The 20,939-nt window shown below is 47.7% G+C and overlaps 1 protein-coding gene and 1 non-coding gene across 2 annotated transcripts; one reads left to right on the top strand and one right to left on the bottom strand.

Moving 5' to 3' along the window:
* Positions 1-1,755: 1,755 nt before the first annotated feature.
* On the bottom strand, positions 1,756-12,603 carry Lypd8 (Ly6/Plaur domain containing 8). The gene is made up of 6 exons (NM_001419311.1): positions 12,548-12,603; positions 9,576-9,678; positions 9,089-9,202; positions 7,015-7,173; positions 4,819-4,953; positions 1,756-2,201 (listed from the first exon to the last, which is right to left on the bottom strand). The coding sequence occupies exons 2-6, from the start codon at positions 9,628-9,630 to the stop codon at positions 1,915-1,917; spliced, it is 750 nt and encodes a 249-aa protein (NP_001406240.1). The 5' UTR covers positions 9,631-9,678; positions 12,548-12,603; the 3' UTR covers positions 1,756-1,914.
* Positions 12,604-19,250: 6,647 nt separating this feature from the next.
* LOC120095469 (small nucleolar RNA U13) lies at positions 19,251-19,355 on the top strand. Its single transcript, XR_005490933.1, has one exon. It is a non-coding gene; the product is annotated as a small nucleolar RNA U13 (small nucleolar RNA).
* Positions 19,356-20,939: the final 1,584 nt, after the last annotated feature.

Raw genomic sequence — 20,939 nt, 5'->3', positions numbered from 1 at the left:
TGCTCTTCTTGTGTCTTCACAGTGACAGGACCCTGGGATGACATTTTCTTCTTCATTTGCTATGGGTTTCTGGACACAGCCAGAACACTCGATAAATACCAGATTAAAAAGCTGCTGAACTTCTGTGTTAGTATTAGGAGCAGCAAAGGGCATAACAGAGCTCAGTTTGGGTGCTTCTTGCATATGACTGCATAAGCAGTAGCAGGTTGGGTGCTGGAGTGCGGGGATGCTGGAGTGCAGGGGTGCTGGAGTGCAGGGGTGCTGGAGTGCAGGGGTGCTGGAGTGCAGGGATGATGGAGTGCAGGGATGATGGAGTGCAGGGATGATGGAGTGCAGGGGTGCTGGAGTGCAGGGACGATGGAGTGCAGGGATGCTGGAGTGCAGGGATGATGGAGTGCAGGGGTGCTGGAGTGCGGGGATGATGGAGTGCAGGGATGCTGGAGTGCAGGGGTGCTGGAGTGCAGGGATGATGGAGTGCAGGGATGATGGAGTGCAGGGATGATGGAGTGCAGGGATGCTGGAGTGCAGGGATGATGGAGTGCAGGGGTGCTGAAGTGCAGGGATGATGGAGTGCAGGGATGATGGAGTGCAGGGATGATGGAGTGCAGGGATGCTGGAGTGCGGGGATGATGGAGTGTGGGGATGATGGAGTGCAGGGATGATGGAGTGCAGGGATGATGGAGTGCAGGGATGATGGAGTGCAGGGATGATGGAGTGCAGGGATGCTGGAGTGCAGGGGTGCTGGAGTGCAGGGATGATGGGGTGCAGGGATGATGGAGTGCAGGGATGATGGAGTGCAGGGGTGCTGGAGTGCGGGGATGATGGAGTGCGGGGATGATGGAGTGCAGGGGTGCTGGAGTGCGGGAATGATGGAGTGCGGGGATGATGGAGTGCGGGGATGATGGAGTGCAGGGATGATGGAGTGCAGGGATGATGGAGTGCAGGGATGCTGGAGTGCAGGGATGATGGAGTGCAGGGGTGCTGGAGTGCGGGGATGATGGAGTGCGGGGATGATGGAGTGCAGGGATGATGGAGTGCAGGGATGATGGAGTGCAGGGATGATGGAGTGCAGGGATGATGGGGTGCAGGGATGATGGAGTGCAGGGATGATGGAGTGCAGGGATGATGAAGTGCAGGGATGCTGGAGTGCAGGGATGATGGGGTGCAGGGGTGCTGGAGTGCAGGGATGATGGAGTGCAGGGATGGTGGAGTGCAGGGATGATGGAGTGCAGGGATGATGGAGTGCAGGGATGATGGAGTGCAGGGGTGCTGGAGTGCAGGGATGGTGGAGTGCGGGGATGATGGAGTGCAGGGGTGCTGGAGTGTGGGGATGATGGAGTGCGGGGATGATGGGGTGCAGGGATGATGGAGTGCAGGGATGATGGAGTGCAGGGATGATGGAGTGCAGGGATGGTGGAGTGCAGGGATGATGGAGTGCAGGGGTGCTGGAGTGCAGGGATGATGGAGTGCAGGGGTGCTGGAGTGCAGGGATGGTGGAGTGCAGGGATGATGGAGTGCAGGGATGATGGAGTGCAGGGATGGTGCAGTGCAGGGATGCTAGTAGAAGGTACCAGCAAGGCCATGGATTTAGCTTCTCAGAAGCAAGATGGACCAGGAACAGAGATGTCATTGAGTCCTGAGACAAAGAAGCACCTATTTCCAGACCAAAGACCCCCCCCCACTTCCACTCAGGGATGAGAAGGGCTAGATAGTGACTTGAACCACAACCATCCCCAAACATATCAGAACAGATTGTCTAGACCTCAAGCAACACTTTAATAAAGGAGCGAACGTGGCTGCTAACATTGCCTGGAGTCTGTGACTTTCAACCCACTGAACAATTTAACTGGAAGGTATGTGAAGAGAAAAGTGTTTACATCCCTGCGACACTGGATGGGGCAGAGCCCAAGGACCTCAGAGCAGCAGCTTCAGAAGAAGGAGGCTCCCAAAGATAGAGGAAGCAAAGGAAGCTTTGATGCCCATGCTGGTCGATGGGGTAACGGAGGTTTGTGAAGTAACGGTGGCTCGTGGAGTACTGGTGGTCTGTGGGATAACGGTGGTCGGTGAGGTAATGTTTGCCAGGTTCGTACATTGAACCGACTTGAAAATGAACTCTCCAACTGTTACGTTCCCAGCAGACAGGAGTTGACAAGTAGAGTTGCTGATATCAGAACAGCCCTTCAGCTCCACCTTGCCACTGCCTGAAGATGTAGATGAGACCATCAGAACTCTGTACAACCCTTCTGCCCCCGTGCAGTTAGTTATTCATCTGCAAGAAGCTCAACAGTGTGCAACAGTCCCTCCACTCCTGGAAGGCCCCTTTAAGGAAGACGTCCAGGGTTAAGAAGACCACATGGTAGCAGTACAAGAACTATGGCGGTCAGAGCCCAGGCCCCTTCTCATCCAACCCCAAAAGCAACTGAGGCTGTGAGAGATTGATTGCAAACCCAGACTTAAAAGAGAGATGGGAGCTGGACCTTACATGCCCTGATCTCTTGTGCTCCTGTGGAGCTGTCCGATGAAAAAGCGAAAAGCAAACCAGGCGTGGTGGTATACACCTGCAAGCCCAGTACTTGGCAGACTAACAGGAAGACCATGAGTTCAAGGCCAGCCTCTGCTGGTTGCAAGACTCTGTCAAGAAAAATACAAAGGGGAGGGAAGGGGAAGAAGGAAGGAGGAGAGGAAGTGGAGAGAGGGAAGGAGGAAAGAAAAGGAAAAAGCAAGCATGGATGACAGTTCTTTCTCTCAACTCTTCATTCAGAAAGGAATGAGTCAGTTGGGCACCCTAGGCTCCACCCTGCCACCCAACCTTTTCTTTTCTGATCTTAGTCTGGATCTGACTTCTTCCTGCCTGAGTTTTTCTTGAGAAAAAAAAGAAAAGAAAGAAAAGCCAACAGAAAGTATGCAGAAAATTCTCAGCATCTCTGTCTCAACTCGGAGTTCTGTTTATTTAAACGTAGTTTCAGATTCAAGTTGTAGGGGAAGGTCCACTGCTCTTTTCAAAGACAGAGCTACAATAGCAGCTACTCCTGAGTGGCTGTGCCCCCCCACAGGTCTGTCAGCTGCAACTCAGCTGTCCCTAGGAAACAGGGAGCTCCCTGAGAACTGAAGGGACTCAAGAGTGTGAAGGGACTCAGTACTGTCAGAGTGTGTTGTGTAAAATAGACCACCGGATCCCAGGAAGAAAGCCTTTGCTCTTGCCTTCATCCCAGGTATCAGTACTGAGAGCTGAGCGACCCTGAGTCTGGAAGTAAGGTGCTTGGCACATCTTGACAAGCAAGAAAAGTTCCATGGCTTTGAGCACCGGAGATACAGGGACAAGGTGAGCATAGAAAGTCTTTGCTGATGTCTCTGCCTTTAGGCACAACTTCAGAATTAAAAACCAGGGCAGTATGCGTATCCTGAGATTCAAAGGGAAAGTGACCTTTTGCAGTGGTAGAATGTATGTTGGCCTCTGGAACATAGAGAAGACAGAGAGACAGAAAAACACAGGGAGACTGAGAAAGTGAGAGGGAGAGAGAGCAGACATTCCGGGATATGAGCATTTATAGAGGCAGTTAAAAAAAAATAGAAAAACTGGTGGCTGCCAGAGGCTTGTTGGGCAGAGGAAAAGCTTGAGCAGGTGGATCACAGAAGTCTTTCAGGACAAGGGCCTTCCTCTATGTGACACTGTCATGGTAGAATGGACCATATCAGGAGTGACCCTGAGGTAAACTGGGGGCCTGGGTGACAATGAGTTCCTGTGTAGGCTCACCACTGTGGTGAGCGCTTTGACAATGACAATTACACACGAGCCAGGCAGCAAAGGTTCATGGAGGGTGTCTGTGCCTTTAACTCAGCTTTACTGTAGGTCTAAAATAGCTCTTAAAAATAGTCTTTAAGGCTTTTTTAAAACCAGAATATGGGGACACACTGAAAACTCCATGATTCTTGTTAAGCTTTGACGTCAACGTTAAGCCGAAGCCGAAATGAAATTTGTATCTGGGTGCAGGTCTTAAACTCGTATTAGTCTGAGCAGTGTTTTAGCTGAGATGGGTTACTTATTTGGTTTTTAATGGGCACCTGTTTTTTTTTTTTTCCTTCTTGAACATCACTAGACCACATTCCCAAGAGTTCCGTGAGCCAGAATGGACACATCGGTTCCACCCACTGTAGTGTGTAGGAGGATGATACACATTCACTTCCGGCCCCGACTCCTGAGATGCCCCCAGCCTTGCCCCACTGTCCTCCTCTCCACCCCCACCACAAAGGACCAGCAGAGATCCACTCTCTTCTGGGAAAATAAGGGCAGTTGTGGCCCCAGGGCTGTTCCTTTAGCAAGGAGCAAATATGCACTGCATGCTGCTGTCAGGTTGGTTGGGTACTCTGGCAAAAATGATGGCATTCTCCGGTGAGTTTTATAGAAGAAAAGAAATAGCCAGATGGCCCTTGCTGCCCCAAGCCAACACCTCTCAAGATGTAGGAGGAGAAAGTATATATAGGTATAAAAACAAATAAAAGTCACACACACGTCCACACCTGAAGAGTAATAGCCTAGTAGAGAAGCAAGTGCCAGGAGGGCGGATGCAGTCAGATAACTGAACCTGGGGTGTGAGTACAGAAGGGCGGGAGAAAGGCAACCACATAGACCTGCATAGCCCTGGACAAAGAGCCGAAGTAGCGACCAGCAGAAGGCTTCCCAGCAATCTCTAACTAAAAAACATCCTTCTCTAATCTTCCCTCTGTTTCTGCCATTCCCAGCTCTTCTGCCTCAGCTCGGCACTTGGATCAAGGCCTGGTATGTTTCAACTTGAGCCCTGTTAAGGAACCAAGACTTACCATTTTTAAGCTCCATAATGATACGGACACATTGTTCTCCTTTGTAGCACTCCTGGAGTTTCTCTATGCAGTTTGTGTTGTTGTTGTTATAGCAAGACACACACTGCATGCCAGTGGAGTCCTGTGTTTCAGGTTCTGGGTAGAGGAAAGCCATTACTTAGAACCATGTTATCACACTGCCCTGAGAGGCAAGGACAAGCAGGCAGAAAAGCTGCTGGAAAGTCTACATGGGGGGGACCCCAGGTCTAGCCCTAAAGTCACCATGCTTTGCCCAAAGGTTTCCTATGCACAACTCCTAAGACCCACCCTTGCACGCCATCCAGTTGGCAAGAACGATGACCCACAGTGCTGTGGGGTAGACATAAGCAAGAAACAAAAGAATACAAGCTATAGGCTGTGTCAACAGCAGCTGGCTGTTAAGAGCATGTAGCCAACAGGTGTCTGATTGGCATTAAGACTTGTTCTGAACAGATAAAAATGGTCCATTTTCATATTGTGATGGACGAAAAAAATGTTTAAATCACATTGAGAACCAGTCTTACTCCTAACTGCCTTTATTTTAGGATGATGGACCCCGCTGTCTCTACTCATGTTTTTTGTTTGTTAGTTTTGGGGTGGTTCTTCTTCTGGGTTAGAGATTCTCAACCTGTGGATCGCGACCATCAGAAAGATACATATTTCCCATGGTCTCGGGAAGGGAGACACTGCTCAGTAGCAAAGTTAAAGTTACAAAATAGCAATAGAAATAAATTTACGGTTGGCGGTTCTTATGGTTGTGGCCCGCAGGTTGAGAACAGCTGCTCTACATGAAGCCTAGAAAACCACTTCTCTAATTGTGGCCCAGGAACTCCTGGGTCCCTAAGACCCTGCAGAGATTACAAATGGTTAAAACCACTTTTATAAAACACTATGATGTTATCTGCTTCTTTTACTACTCCTGTCACCTCGTGTGCATGTGGCACAATTTTCCAGAGGCCCCACATAGTGAATGAGGTCCAAGCAGACTAAACACACAAGCAAATCTGAGGCCCCAGCTTCTTTCTCCGCCAGGAGTTAAACACTCTGGGAAAAGATGTATTTGGGTGTTGGGGCTAGAGAAATGGCTTAGTCATTAAGAGCACAAGCTGCTCTTTCAGTGGATCCAGGTTCAGTTCCCAGCAACCATGTGGCACATTACATACAACCGTGTAACTCCAGCTTCAGAGGAACTGATACCCACTTTTGGCCTCCATGGCCATTGCATATGTGTGGAGCATATAAATGCACACACATATGCTTAATACATATTTTAATAAATAGTGTATTTATTAGTATATATTTTATATTAGTATGCATATACATATTAGCATATATTATACATATTAGTATATCTATTTACCTATATACTACTATAAATATTTTTGGAAGTTATTTCTAAGTAAAACTCTTACTAGTATTAATACATACAGTTTATTATTTGTTTTGGGGGGTTTTTTGAGACCAAGTCTCATTATGTAGCCCAGGCTGACCTTGAACTTGATAGAGATCTAGGTACCTCTCCTGTCTCCCAAGGGAGTGCTAGGATTCAAAGCATGTGTAACCACACTTGGCTAACTGGTTTTACTTTTGAGTATTTGAATTAAGATTCATGAATTTGCTTAGCTTTAACTTCTAACCTGGTAGATGTTAGCAGATAGAGACCATAGAAATAAAAGACTTGGAGAGTCTTCAATTGTTACTGAGACTTAGAATGTTGCCAGGCATGGTGGCACACACCTATAATCCCAGCACTCCGGAGGCACAGGCAAGAGGACTGAGTGAAATCATCCCTGGCTCCATAGCAAGTTTGAGGTGAGTCTAGACTTCAGGAGACATTGTCTAAAAGAAACTCTTAGTTTGAGGCCCTGAGATCACAAAACTTAAAAATGACTAATGAGCATTTGCTTTGCTTGCCACAAAAAAAAAAAAAAAAAAAAAAAAAAAAAAAGACCTGTGAAATCCCTATCTTCACTGAAGGGGAAAGCATGATATTTGAGCTGGTTTAGTAACTCCCATGTCTCTTGTGTGATTGCTCTAAGTCAGATGCTAGCATTATCCAGCTGTGCACAGAAGTGCCTAGACTTGAGACAGCCACCCCCAGCCAAGCAGAGCAGGCAGGAAAAGCAAGGGTGGATGGTGGATGGTGACCCAGGACAGGCTGCCGGGCCCTGTACAAACCATAGTGGGTGCCGTTGCATTCCTTTTCCTGGCAGCACTGGCTTGCAAAACGGTATCTTTGGTTATCAAATACGCGCACAGTGAAGGCCACCTCCGTGCTGTTCTCGCTGCAATTCGATGCAGAGCAGAACTTGTTCTGGTACAAATGGAGGAACCCTCCTACACCAAGGCAAACACAGACTGTCAGTACCTGGAGAAGCTTCACGGAGAGCAGCATCCTGAGAAGACAATGCTTCAGACAGGGTCAGTTGACATAAACCTCTGCTCGGCATAGTTTGGGAGAGACTAGAGAAGGATTCTTATACCGAGGAAAACCCAGCCGGGTGGTAGGGGCACGTCTTTAACTCCGGCACTTAGGAAATAGAAGAAGGTAGATCTCCCTAAGTTCAAGGCCAGCCTGGTCTACATAGTGAGTTCCAGGCCAGTCAAGACTACATAGTGAGACCTTGTCTTGGAAAAAAAAAAAACAACAAAAAAAAAAAAAAAAAAAAAAAAACAGGGTTGGGGATTTAGCTCAGTGGTAGAGCGCTTGCCTAGCAAGCGCAAGGCCCTGGGTTCGGTCCCCAGCTCCGAAAAAAAGAAAATGAATAAAAGAGAGAGAGAAAACATCTCCCCATCAGAGAACTCTTTCCTTCATCAGATAAAGAGAGATGGGGTTAAACTTTGCCATTAGTTAACCTACACCTTGTGAGCCTCACTCTCTCGGTCACATGCAACCCAGAAGAGATACAAATGTGCCCAGCACAAAGTTGTAAACTTACATACTGTTAAAAAGATTTCATGATTTCATTGTTGCCGTTGCTAACTACATCTCTTGTTGTTGGACATGAGTTTTGTGGTGACGATGCCGTATCATGATGTCAAAAGGTTGGGTAAAACGCTTAGCAGAAGGGACACCAGAAAAATGGTGGTCTAGTTCTAATATATAAACAGCAGGCCACTAATTTGTCTTGATGTCTCAAAAAAATAATAAAGCAGACACAGTGGGATGTTGTGTATGGTACAACACCACAGTAGCAGCTGTGGTTCCTTCCGAGAAACTGCACAAAGATCCAGTCAGCACTATGCAATATGGAAACATCAGCTCCATGCGGCTGTTACATTAAATGTGGATTAGTCAAAATAAATAAAGTAAGGGATTGGGAGTGTGGCTGTGTGGTAGAGTGCTTGTCTGCTGCACACAGAGCCCTGTGTTTAATGCCCAGTCACACATACACCACACATACACACACACACACAACACACCACACACACACACACACACACACACACACACACACACACACACACACAAACCACCAAAAAACATTAGGAAAAGTTAGCTGGCCATGTTGGCGTATAATCATAATTCCAGCACTCAAGCAGTTGGGAATGGCATCAGTTTCCTCGATGGCTCTCTGCCTTATTTTTTGAAAAAGGGTCTTGAGATGGTCTGGACCTCACCAGTTTTAGGCTGGCTGGCCATCAAGCTACAGGTTCCTGTGGTCTTCGCTGAGGTGAAAGGAATACACTACCATGCCTAGCCTTTGCGCATAGATGCTGAGGGATACACTTGGAGCCTCGTGCTTTGTGTGGCAAGCACTTTGCTGATTGTCCCGTCTCCTGAGTGCCCTTGCTCAGATGTCAGCTGTTGCCCTTGCTGCTTTTGTGCATGGAAGACCACAGGGAGCCCTGAGACGTTCCCAGAGATCAGAATGCCTGGGGAGGCATTCGATGGCAAAAAATGCATTTGATCTAGAAGAGAAAGGAGCGGGAGTTGTGCTGTGGAAGGAAGAGATGGCTAGAAAAAGATACAAATGTCTCAGGCAAAACACCTGCCTCTTATTCAGCCCTGAGTTGCTCCTGCTGTTTACATCTACAAAAATGGATCTACAGTGAGGTTCCAATCAATGGAAGTGATTCCCTCGACACCACAGGGCTCATCTGATTGTTTGATTCTGTGCCTGTTTTCCTACCCAGCTCCTGCTCACCCTGCGCACTGTACAACCCAACCCCACCTCACGTATCCTTCCTCCGTGCCAACCGTCTTTAGCTCCCACCTCCCACAAGTCCCAGAGACAGCAGCCCCCCTCACCTAGAGTGGAGTTGACAGAGGACTCCACACAACTTAGGGATCCTGCTGCGCATGCAGTGGCATTGGCTTCACAGGTGCTATTGTATGTGTGACACTGTGCACAATCCAGGGAGTCTGAGAGGACAATGGATTCACAGAAAACAGTCAAAAATCATCAGACATTCACAGAGTACCACACCAGGAACTCTGTGTACAACAGTACAACAGGAAAAGATCCAGATGGGACGCCCAACTGTTCTCTGAGGATCCCCGAAACTGACGTTTTGAGATGAAGCCATACCCATTATTTAGCCTCATCATTCATCGTTTCCCGACAGGAAAATCCAACCCTGACCAGCCACAGAGTTGTTCTTCTGAAGGCAGAGTGGACACATGGGTCTCACACAGCACAACAGAAGATGGTAGGTACCGTGGACACCAAGTGCAAGAATGTTGGGCAAGGTGGAAAAGAAGGCTGTGTCACGAAAGGGGCCGAGTGGTCTCTTACCTACGACTGTGATGGCAAATGCCGCAATGACACCAGCAATGAAGACGCCTTTCATGATGCTGGGGCTGGCTTCCCCAGAGGATGGGGCCACAGAGCCTCAAACCTGGAGAAACACAGGGGGCAACCGGGGAATCTTAGAGGAATGCCTACCACCAAAGAGTGTTTTAAAGACACTGAAACAACATCAGTGCCGGCTCTGTCCTTGTGTCTGGGGAAAATATAAACCAGAGTCCTGTATGGGTGCACAGGGTGTCCCTGTGGTCCTGATACTGGGTTAAATTAAAGCTGCAGATGGGCAGATGGGCCGATTTCCAATTCTGCCGGGTCCAGAGTTTGTGCCTATCAGATTTCTGTCACTCTGGCAAAATGCTTGTGATGATCAATTTATAAGGAAGAAAGATTCACTGTGACTGATGGCTTCAAAAGTGTCAGCCGGACTGGAGAGATGGCTAAGTGGGTAAGAGCACTGACTGCTCTCCCAAAAGTCCTGGGTTCAATTCCCAGCAACCACATGGTGACTCATCTGTAATGGGATCTGATGCCCTTTTCTGGTGTGTCTGAAAACAGCTTCAGTGTACTCGTATACATAAAATAAGGAAATAAATTTTTAAGAAAGAAAGAAAGGAAGGAAGGAAGGAAGGGAGGGAGGGAGGGAGGGAGGGAGGGAGGGAGGAAGGAAGGAAGGAAGGAAGGAAGGAAGGAAGGAAGGAAGGAAGGAAATGTCAGTCACTTTGACCCATCATGTGGGGCTTGTGGAAGGAGGTCTGTTCCCCTAATGGCAGCCAGGGAAGTACAATGAAAGAGGAGAATGCCCCAGCATCTCCTTCAATGAGCTAACTTCTAGGAACCCTCCTAAAGGCCCCAGCACCTCACTGTAAAGCTATAGGCTGATGACCAGACCATGGACTTTTGAGGGATACTTGAGATTCAAATTCTAACAGGGTCTTAGATAAATAAAGCTGCCCCGGGTTCTGTGTCCTCCTCACTTCCCTCGGATTCTGTATTCCCCTCACCTCCCCACATACAGATCCTGTGTCCCCTCACCCCTCCAGAGTGCAGTGGGTATTCTCCCTCCAGGAATCTCCTGCACTCCTTCCCCTTCGTATTCAGGGGTTCAGCTGCCACCACCTATGCAGATACCTGTGAGCCCTCGCTATATTCCAAGCCCTTTACATGTACTCATCTGCCCAGACACCTTGGCAGCCAGGTACTATTCTTAGAACCTGATCAAAACTGAGATGAGCGTTATGCGCTCGAAATCAAGCTCTTCCTCCTGAGAGGTGTTAGAGTTGGGACACACCCATTCCACTCTGCCGTCCAGCACTCAAAACCCCAGGCCTGAACACATCAAAGCTCCTGAGTCAGATTAGAGTGTCACCAGTGCTAGTGTACCTAGCATTCGTGACCTGCGAATCATCTGACTTAGCTCTTGGAGGCTTGCTAGGTGTTTGCCACGTTTGTTAGGATCCTAAGTCACAGCTCTGGGAGTTTCCCTTTGCCTGAATAGCAGCGTGACACAGAAAGCAAACATTTGCATGTAGCCCTCCCTGGTCATAATTTATCCTATAAATGGAAGTGGTGGCCAAATGTGGCTCCTCAGGTTAGATAGATAACGCTCCTCAAGTTAGATAACGACACACCTGTCTGTCTGTATAGGAACCACATATGCTCAGTAGCCACATATGCTGAGCAGCTGCCCCTAGCCAGGGCAAGCAGAACTGTTGCATTTCATGGAGCTCCCCCTAACACCACCACCCCGGTCAGGCTGGTGCCTGTACTTCTCAGACATGCAACCACAGGGAATAGCAAATGCAGCCTAGGCCCAAAGCAGGACACACTCCAGGTTCTTCCCATGACAGCTGCCACAGGCTGAGGAAGAGCTGACCTTTTCCAGGGAGAACAGCCCTTTTCTTGCTTCATCTAGTACTACAGCTCAAACACACATCCCATCACAGTGCACACGCACACAGCAGTACAGCCTTCTGGTTGACTTATAAGTGGCTAGGGAAAAATAAAAAAATCAAAGGGAACTAGCCTGGTCAGGGGAACAGGCGATCAGCATGTTTCCCCAGTGACCCTGAGATTTAGAAACCCCAAAGGTAGATAGAATATGTCTTGGTTAGAGTATGTGACACGCGAGCTCTGCGTTCAACTGTTTATTCATTCACATACCAAGAGGCACCTCTCCAGGCCTGGAACCCCAACGGCTGGGAAAAGATCTCTAGAACCAATTACTGTGAAGGAGGAGAGGAGGGGAGATAAAGGATACGGGGAGAGACAACCGAAGGACAGTCATAGCACTGATCACCTCAACTCCACCACCATCCTGATGGCGAGCCTTATCTCCAGACCCAGAGAAGTCAAGACCTGGCTAGCAATCCGCAGAGGAGCAGAGCCTAAGGACAGTCCTATAGTGGACATGAGACCCGTCAATCACTTCTATGGGCCAGAAGGACAAGGGTGTAGCCCAGGCTAGCCTCAAACTGACTTGGTAGTCAAGGATGGCCTTTGACTTCTAATCCTCCTGCCTCTGTATCCTGAGTTCTGGGATGTCAGACATCTACCGTACCCAGTCTATGAGGCACTAGGGATGGGACCTAGCACTTCCTGTGTCTTAGGCAAACACTCCACACTTGAGCTCCATCTCCAGTCCCCTTCCTGACTTGCAACATTCAGCAGTCTGGTAATATGCTTCCAGAATTGCTGGCATCCGCCAGGGAAACCAGAGCTCAGAGACCATGCGGCACAGACAACAAAATAGCATGCAAACAACCCCACTCCCCTAGCCTCAACCTCTACTACAGCCTGCCCACCTTGAGATCGGGGCAGCAGTGGGCAACACTAGCAGAAAAGAGCCTCAAGAACATCCTGGACACTAGCCAGAACAGGCCTGAGTTCTCCGAGTGCCCCACCCCCACCCTCCAGGATTCAGATTCTCCCAGGATTAGGCTCCAACCTCAGAGGCCCCTCACCTTCTGGATCCAGCCAGGAACACTATCCGGAGGAAGACGGAACCTGGCAATGGGTTGGAGCAGGTGTAGGGAGAGGCCTTATATAGTAGGTGGCTGTGTGATCTGAAAGCCCAGCCGCCCTCTGGGGAGGGGCCTTTTTGTAAGCCAGGCCCCAGCTTTGGGCCTTAGACAGTGCCCTGCCCAACCATAGTGATTAGGCTACTTAACCCTTGGCCCCTGTGTAGGTGGTGTTCTCTCTGAGATCTGCAGGAATTGGAAGTACCTGCCTTTCCCAAAGTGTGTAAGAGGACACAGCGCGTTCCTGGCATCTTCCAGTGTCTGCCATAGCCTCCTGACTCACTTCCATAACCTGGAAGTAGTATTCCTGAATCACAGCTTTATTTACAGTAGACTTTCCGTTCTGGAAAAATCCTTGTTTATAGATGAGGAATCCTGGCTATGGAAGGAAAATGTAACAGGCTCAGCCCCTGGCAGGTCACAGAGCAGGGTCAGAGGGATCACAAGAGGGCCATACCACACAGAAAAGTTTCAAGTCTTTTTGGCAAACGACTTAACTAGACTCAGTTCCAGGATTTTTCCAACCAAGATAAAGCTAAGCTAAGCCCACTGTACAGCTGCACAGGTTAGTGGGTGAGCCTCAAAGGGAAACTTGCTCTGGTTGGGTTCTCCAGCAGGGATGACTGGCTCCTCGAACAGCCAGGGTAGCCTTCTGTGCTCCGTCTGGGCAGCCAGCATGAACTAGAGTCCAGGGCAGGTGCACTGGCACCCCCCTCCTCGTCCGTCCCTCATGTGATGCTATGATTCTCCTCATCTTTCTGTTGTCCTACAAACAGAGAGAGAGAGAGAGAGAGAGAGAGAGTGTGTGTGTAAGGGAGCAACTCCGCCAAAAATGAAATTGAACAGTGTACTCACACCAATGCCCACAGCCTGAATTCAAACTAAGAAGTTTTTTTACTCTTAAACATAAATATCTCTTAGCACACTATGGTAGTGTCCACCTTTAATCCCAGAATTTGGAAGGCTGAGACTGGCAGATCTCTATTAGTCCAAGGCCAGTCTGGTCTACATAGCAAGCTCTGGGCAGTCAAGGCTACATAGTGAGAGCTTGTCTCAAAAATAATAATAATAAATATACATAAATACTTCTGTTACCTCTCTCTCTATACACACACACACACACACACACACACACACACACACACACACACATCTAGACACTCCTAGAGCACCCTCCATATGTCATGCTGGCTAGGCATGTGGGAGGGTCTGTGACCTTTACTCTCCTGAAATGTTCTCTGAAGAGGAAGACAGAACATGAATACATATACAATCAAGCAAAATAGGCATGAAGATCAGGGTCAACGCATCAACCAAGTTGGGGGTGCAGACCTGAGTTTTAAATAGAAACCTCAGAGTCGTCTGGTAGAGAAGGCCCAACCTGAGTCAAGTTTCAGAGTCCCAACTGCACATGGAGGACTTTGAGTGTTTGTGATTTTGTTTGACAGCTCTGGGAAGCCCTATCAAGTTAGAATGAGGACGAACACGGGAAAACTAGACTAACCAATGCTAAGTCTCTTCAAGAGGCATCAGATACCCAGGATAGAGAGACAAAAGCAACCAAAAATATATGGTCTGAATGCAGACTTTGCACCTCAAGGCACATGTTACTTATTAACCTTGTCCATGACACCTGCGTGAAAGCCCAACAGCCCTAATAAAATGAAAGCCCTAATAAAATGAGAACTGCTGGTTATTTGTTCCCGGAACCCTCACGTCATTTCGCCATGTGTTTTCCAAGGCCATCTATCAGGAATGTTGGAGGGGTGTTAGCCTTTGGTGTTACTCACACAGATGATCTCGACCTTGCTCCCCAATCGGTGTCAATACTGAAGGCCACAACAGCCTTGGACTAGACTAGGCAGCTCTATATGACCACCCATCACAGCCCTGCAGTTAGCACCCTTGAGTGTCCTGAGTAGTACACAGATGGGTGTCACATTGTCTTTGACAGATGAGGAAACTGAGGCCCAAAGAGGCTTTTCCTCTAGACCTTCAGTTGCAAGCCAGTTTTCCCTGCATCCCAACATAGCTTAGGTGCCCTGAGCCTCTCTACCCAAGGGCTGGACACACTGACTCCACCTACTAAGACCCTAGAGGTAAGGTATCTGTCACCAGACATCTAACATCTCATTCCCTCATGTTGTGAGAAACCACCTCCCTAAAGCTGACCCTCAGTCTAACTAGCTAAGATGCCCAAGGGCCCAGGAGAAGCCAGTCCCAGTGTTTGGTTCAACTTTCACTCTTGAACTGAGAATCATTGAAGACTGGCTCAGACATGCTGGTTCCACCATTTCTGGGGAACAGAGTGAGGTCACCCCTTCTTAAACCAAGTACTGCTGAGGCAAGCCTAGCTGGGTCCCAGAAAGCTAGCTGTGTGTATGTATGTATGTATGTATGTATGAATGAATGTATGCACGTAAACCTGGAGCAACTACGGGAAGAGGTTTCCTCCCAGAATTTCTCTGAGCCCCAGCAAAGCTTAGATGTGAGTTCCTCCAAAGAGTCCCATTGTAGTCAAGTGCATGGAGTCATCAGGGAAGAGTTCAGCAGGGGATTCCACCAAAAGCAACCACCTTTGCCCCATCTGCCCTCTACTTGCTTCTGGGAGCTCTCATTGGCTGCCTTTCCCCTCTAGTTGTGACCTCCCACTCACTTCACAGAGGACCAATCCACAACCTAAGATACAAGCTTCGCCAGGGTCCACGCTCCTCTTTGAGATGATGATCCTCAAGTTCCATTCCTGTCTTCTGAGTAAGACAGCCATCATCACTCACTTCTTAAGTTATTCTAAGAATTAAACTAGAGCATAGCAACATGGGAAGATGACTCAGACATTAAGAGCACTGTCTGCTTTTGCAGAGGATCCCAGTCCAATTCCCAGCACCCTTGAGGTGGCTCATAACCACCAGTAACTCCAATTCTGGTGGATCTTGTGATGTCCTCTGGCCCCCAAATTCATTTCATGTGTGTGGTGCACTAATACTTCTATACATTAGAAGAAAAAATTAATAAATTGGTTTTAAAAGGAAAAAGATCACAGAGAAAACATTTGGCATACATGCATGCAGGTCATAAGGGGCCACAGGAACAACAGCTAGGTTTGTTGCCATGAGCTCACAACTGAGATGGCCTTGGCCTAGAGGGAAACACAAGACCACACGGGATAGTTATCTGGGTGAAGCCCAGCCTCAACGTGCACCCTGCCACCTACAAGACAAGCAAGCTTGGAAGCTTGCACAGTACTTGAATCTCTGTTTCTCCACTTGAAAGGAAAACAGCAGCTGCAACACCTAATTGGTTGTAAAGATCAAGAGATTTGGGAGTTAATCTTTATCGTTTCTATAAGCTCTACCAAAATGCTGGGTTATGTTCTGTTGTTCAAATAAAGTACAGTAGTATCAAAATCAAATAAACCGAAAAGATTAAGAGCAAAAGATACGATGATCGTCGCGCAATGGAGGCTCTAAGGCTGGCCTAAGAGCCTTTCACAATGGTCTCAGTGACTCAGGCAAAGCATCTCAGGTGAACGTCTGTCTAGGTGCAAATTCAGTAACCATCACGGGGAATTTTTAGCATTTTCATTTCTACAAAACCAGATCCCAGCATTCATGTCAGGCTAGCTCACAGCCACCTCCGCACCAAGGGATTGGACGTCCTCTTCTGGCCCCTTTGGGCACCTGCACACATATGCCATACGCCCATACAGACACACACACACACACACACACACACACACACACACACACATACACGTAAATAAAACTTTACATTTGAGAGGTGGAAGCCCCTTTCCTCCATTGACTTTTATTTTTCCCCATGCATCCTCACCCCCAATCTTTAAATTTACTCATTTATTCATCAAGGAACTAACAGAAAGCTGAAGGCAAGTCAATACCCTGCCCTCTCTAGGTTGTTAAAAATCTAATGAGAACAACTACAAGCAGACGGCCACGTAGAGATTGAAGCAAACTGCCGTGTCGTGGTAGAATTAAAACAGAGCAAAACGCAATAAACAACAAGGCAACTCCATAGGCACGCAATATTTCAGCGAGAAAGAATCCCTACTGAGAACTGAGAAGAAACCAGGCAGGAAGTTAGAGAGGCGGGATGGCCCAAAAAAGTCTCATTGGCTTTGGAACCATGTGTCTTGCTTAAGGAATCGAACAAAGCTTTCTAAATTAGGATTGCCAGTTCACAAAAGTAGCCAGTTCATGGAGAATTTACAAGGCTGGGCTCACACCCTCCTCCTGAGCTCATTTTAATATTCTATATTTGTCCTCCTCAAAAGCTTCTTAGATGATGGGCAAAGAGGACCTGGGCTGCTTGCAACATACTAGAACATTTATGAGCTGTGAGTCAGTGCTCTTTCCAAGGTTACAATTTCCTTCTCCTTGAAATGGTGTGTTGCAGAATTTCCATTTTTACATGCCAATAATAAGCACATCTAGAAAAAAAAATGTAAGAGACCAACCACACTCATAAGCCCCCCAAGAAACACAGTGATGAGATACTTGAGGATAACATTTACCAAGTAAGTAAAGAACTCTGTGGCAATTGATATCGGTCATCAACTTGACAGGTTCTAGAGCCACCTAATAGGCAAACCTCTGGGCGTGTCAGTGAGGGAATTTATAGACTGAGTTAAGGTGTAAAAGTCAAGGTGTAAATGTGGTTGGCACCCTTCCGTGGGTTGTGGTGTTATACCAAACAGAAGGAGGAAATGAACTGAACACAGTATCTCTCTCTCTCTCTCTCTCTCTCTCTCTGTGTGCGTGTGTGTGTGTGTGTGTGTGTGTGTGTGTGTGTGTGTGTGTGTGTCTTTCTCTTTCTCTCTCTCCTCTCTCTTTCCTGGCAAGCCCTATTGATGTCTTGAAGTGTAGAACTAGAGTTTTAAAAAGGTTACTCATTGTCAGAGTCCGGATGTGCAGGGCCGGACGTGCCTGAGGGAGAGCCAGAGATAGGACTTGCCAAACCAGCTATCAGCCCCAAGGACATTGATCATCTGTAGCCACCCCCTCCCCTTCCTTCACCCCCCTGAGTGAGATGAGCCACCCTACCTGCCTGCCGAGCTGCTAGAGAGCACGTACTCCTTGCTGATGTAATTTCGCGCCGAAAGTAACTGTGCACCATTTGAATTGACCAATCATGTGTAACCGCGCGAATGCCCCTATATAAACCCCCGAGTTTGGAAGCTCGGGGTCGATTCCTCTGTCTCCTGTGTGAGATACGTGTCGACCCGGGATCCCGCTAAGACCCGGGATCTCGTTAATAAAGCTACCTCGTGCTTTTACATCAAGAATGGCTACTCGTGATTCCTGGGGGCACCCCACCCCGCGATCGGGGCGAGAGACGCAGTTCCCCGTTTTGGGGTACACTCTTTCAGAAGCATTCCCCCTATATTTTCTTCTAAAATTTTCATGTCTTACATGGAGTCCTATGATGCATTTTCTTTGAGACATTCCTTTTGAGACCTGCCACCACGACTGACCCACTAGACCCTTGAACAGTGAGCCGAAGTAAAACCGTTTCTTCTTAAGTTGATTTTTATTGGGTATCTTGTTGCTACTGTGAGGAAAGTAACTAACACAGACTTACAGAAATGTGAACTACTGATGAAACCAAAAAAAAAAAAGCACAAGGAATGGGCGATCATGAACTGGAGGGTCTGATATTAGTAAAATGTCATTATTCAAAACAACTCCAAATTCAATGCAATCCCCATCAAAGTCCCATCAAGGGACTTCTTGGAGCTAGAAAAGATGCCAACATTCATACAAAGGCATAACATACTTCCAATAGCCAAATCTTGAGCAGAAACAAAATCTAGAAGAATCAGACTATTTTATTTTAAACCAGAGCGACAGTGTAAAAAATAAAATGCCACTAGGATCAACATCAAGACAGGGATCGCTAGAGAATGATTGAAACCCGAGAAATCACCCATGCATCCAACAACTGATCTTCAATACAACTGCCAAAATAAGTATTGGAGAAAAGAAGATATATTCAATACGCAGTGATGGGAAAAGCAGCAACTTCTTGCTGCACTTATTTGTGTGTGTGTGTGTGTGTGTGTGTGTGTGTGTGTGTGTGTGTAGGTCAGAGGACAGCTTGTTGAGTTAGAATGGTGGCACATTCGATAGATCACACCAGGCCAGCACAGTTCCATGGGAGAGGTTTATTTGGGGAAGAAAAGGACGAAGGGGAAAAGGAGGAGGAGGAGGGGGGAGGGGGAGGAGGGGGAAGGAGGAAGAAGAAGAGGAATAGGAAGAGGAAGAGGAAGAGGAGGAGAGAAGTGCCAGCCATGAGCACATGGAGAGAGAGGAGGGAAGGGAATGGGGAGAAAGGGAGGAAGGAATAGGGGACAGGGGACAGAGTGGGAACAAGAAAGGAAGAGCAAGAGAGATCAGAGCAGAGAGGGCTAGCAGCCCCTTTTATAGTGAGGCAGGCATACCTGGCCATTGCCAGGTAACTGTGGGGCGGAGCTTAGACAAAATGCTAACTCTATCACATGGGTCCCAAAGGTGGGACTCGGGTCATCAGCTTTAGCAGCAAGTACTTCACCTGCTGAGCATCTCACCCACCTGAAGCAATGCTGAGCTCCAAAAGCATAGGAAGCAACAGCAGAAATTCGACAAGTGGGATCCTTTCTTTGGTTCACAAGCATGATGTTTGAATGTTCACTCTGTTGAGTGGCATGCGTCACCCACAAACCTTGTTACCACATAGGAACGATACCCATCTGATGAAGAGTGGGGCAGAGGGGAGTTAAGAAGAAAGGAAAACAAAGGCAAAAGAAAAACTAAAAAAGAAGAAGAAAATGACTGATGGAGTCATTTCAATCTGAAAAGAATCTGGTCGGCAAAGGCAACGAAGAATGAGAAGACAGTTTACAGAGTGGGAAGGAAGCTGTGCAACTCGTCCATCTGAAAAAGGACTGGAGTCCAGAATACACAGGGTCCCAAATATCCAACAGCCAAAAAAGTAATCCAGCCCAAAACAGGCAAATGGCCTGAATACACGTTTTTTAAAAAATAATGTATTAACAGCGTGACTGATCGAGAAAATGCAATGAAAACCACAATGATGTAGTGAGCCATATTGGATTTGGGCCTGGATAGCTCAAAGTGGCTATGTGACTCTTGGCCACACATACTCCTAAGAGCCTCTCCCATGTATTTACGGCACAAGAAGAAAAGACCAAGTAGTAAACACCCGGTGTCTCCACTGCATGACCTCTGCTGAGCCCAGCTGATGCATGTGGAACCGACACACCTGGACCACACCTGGGTGGTGGTCAATTTACTTCTGCCTTTTACTTCCTCAGCCTTTATCCTTGAGATTTAGGCTGGTCTTCTCGGATTTCTCCCTAATTAATTCAGATCTCGAAGTTGGTCTTTTGTTACTGAAGTCACGAGCCAGGTGGTCACGAGCCAGGGTTTCCCACCGTGCTTCCCAGTTATTTTCTACCTGGAGACTTGGGTATATAAGTGGTGAATAAAGCTACAGGAGACTCTCACTCTTCTTCCTCACTCTCACTCTTCCTTCCGCTCTTCCACTCTTCCTTTCCCTCTTTCTCTCACTCTGTTTCTCTCTCTCTCTCTCTCTCTCTCTCTCTCTCTCTCTCTCTCTCTCTCTCCCTCTCTCTCTCTTCCTCTCCTGGCTTGACACGATAACCTGTGTGTGTGTGTGTGCGTGTTTCTTTCATCCTGTAGACTTTCGCCCGATTCTCGGTACCATGTCGGTGCTGGCGCCGACACAATGAGACATCCTCCAACCCCAGCTGGAATGGAATGGAATGATAAAAATACAAACAGCTACTAAAAGCTGCCCACCATGAGGAAGAGGGAGAATGCAAACATGAGTGCAGTTACTATGAAAAACCGCATGGAAGCGTCTCAATAACTAGAAATGCCCCTACCCTGTACCCAGATGACCCTAGGTGCATCTGCAAAGGAGACAAGATGCCAAGGAAGTACCGGGCCATACTCACGCTGCACTGCTCAGCCAGTGGACAGAGTCCCCAACGTGGACACAGTGGATAAACAGAATAGGAAAAGGCAGTATGCATACACAATGGAACGACAACCGGCCATGAAAAAGAATGAAATTCTGATATTTGTGGCAACCTAGACGGAGGATAGTGTGTTTAATAAAAGAAGCCATGTACTCCGTGCTCTCACTCACACGTGGGAGCTTACCGAACTGGTTTCATAGAAAGACAGAGTAGAATATGGGTTCCTGAGGTAGAGAGCTGAGAGAGGAGGTGAAGCTGGAAAAGTCACTTCGGTTAGGTGGAGGGCCAGCCCTGGAGCACTGCTACTTTGGGGAA

The sequence above is a fragment of the Rattus norvegicus genome, chromosome 10, assembly GCF_036323735.1.
Source record: "Rattus norvegicus strain BN/NHsdMcwi chromosome 10, GRCr8, whole genome shotgun sequence".
Classification (NCBI taxonomy): Eukaryota; Metazoa; Chordata; class Mammalia; order Rodentia; family Muridae; genus Rattus; species Rattus norvegicus.
The sequence above is the reverse complement of the archived record's forward strand: the minus strand, read 5'-3'. Positions and strand labels throughout refer to the sequence as shown.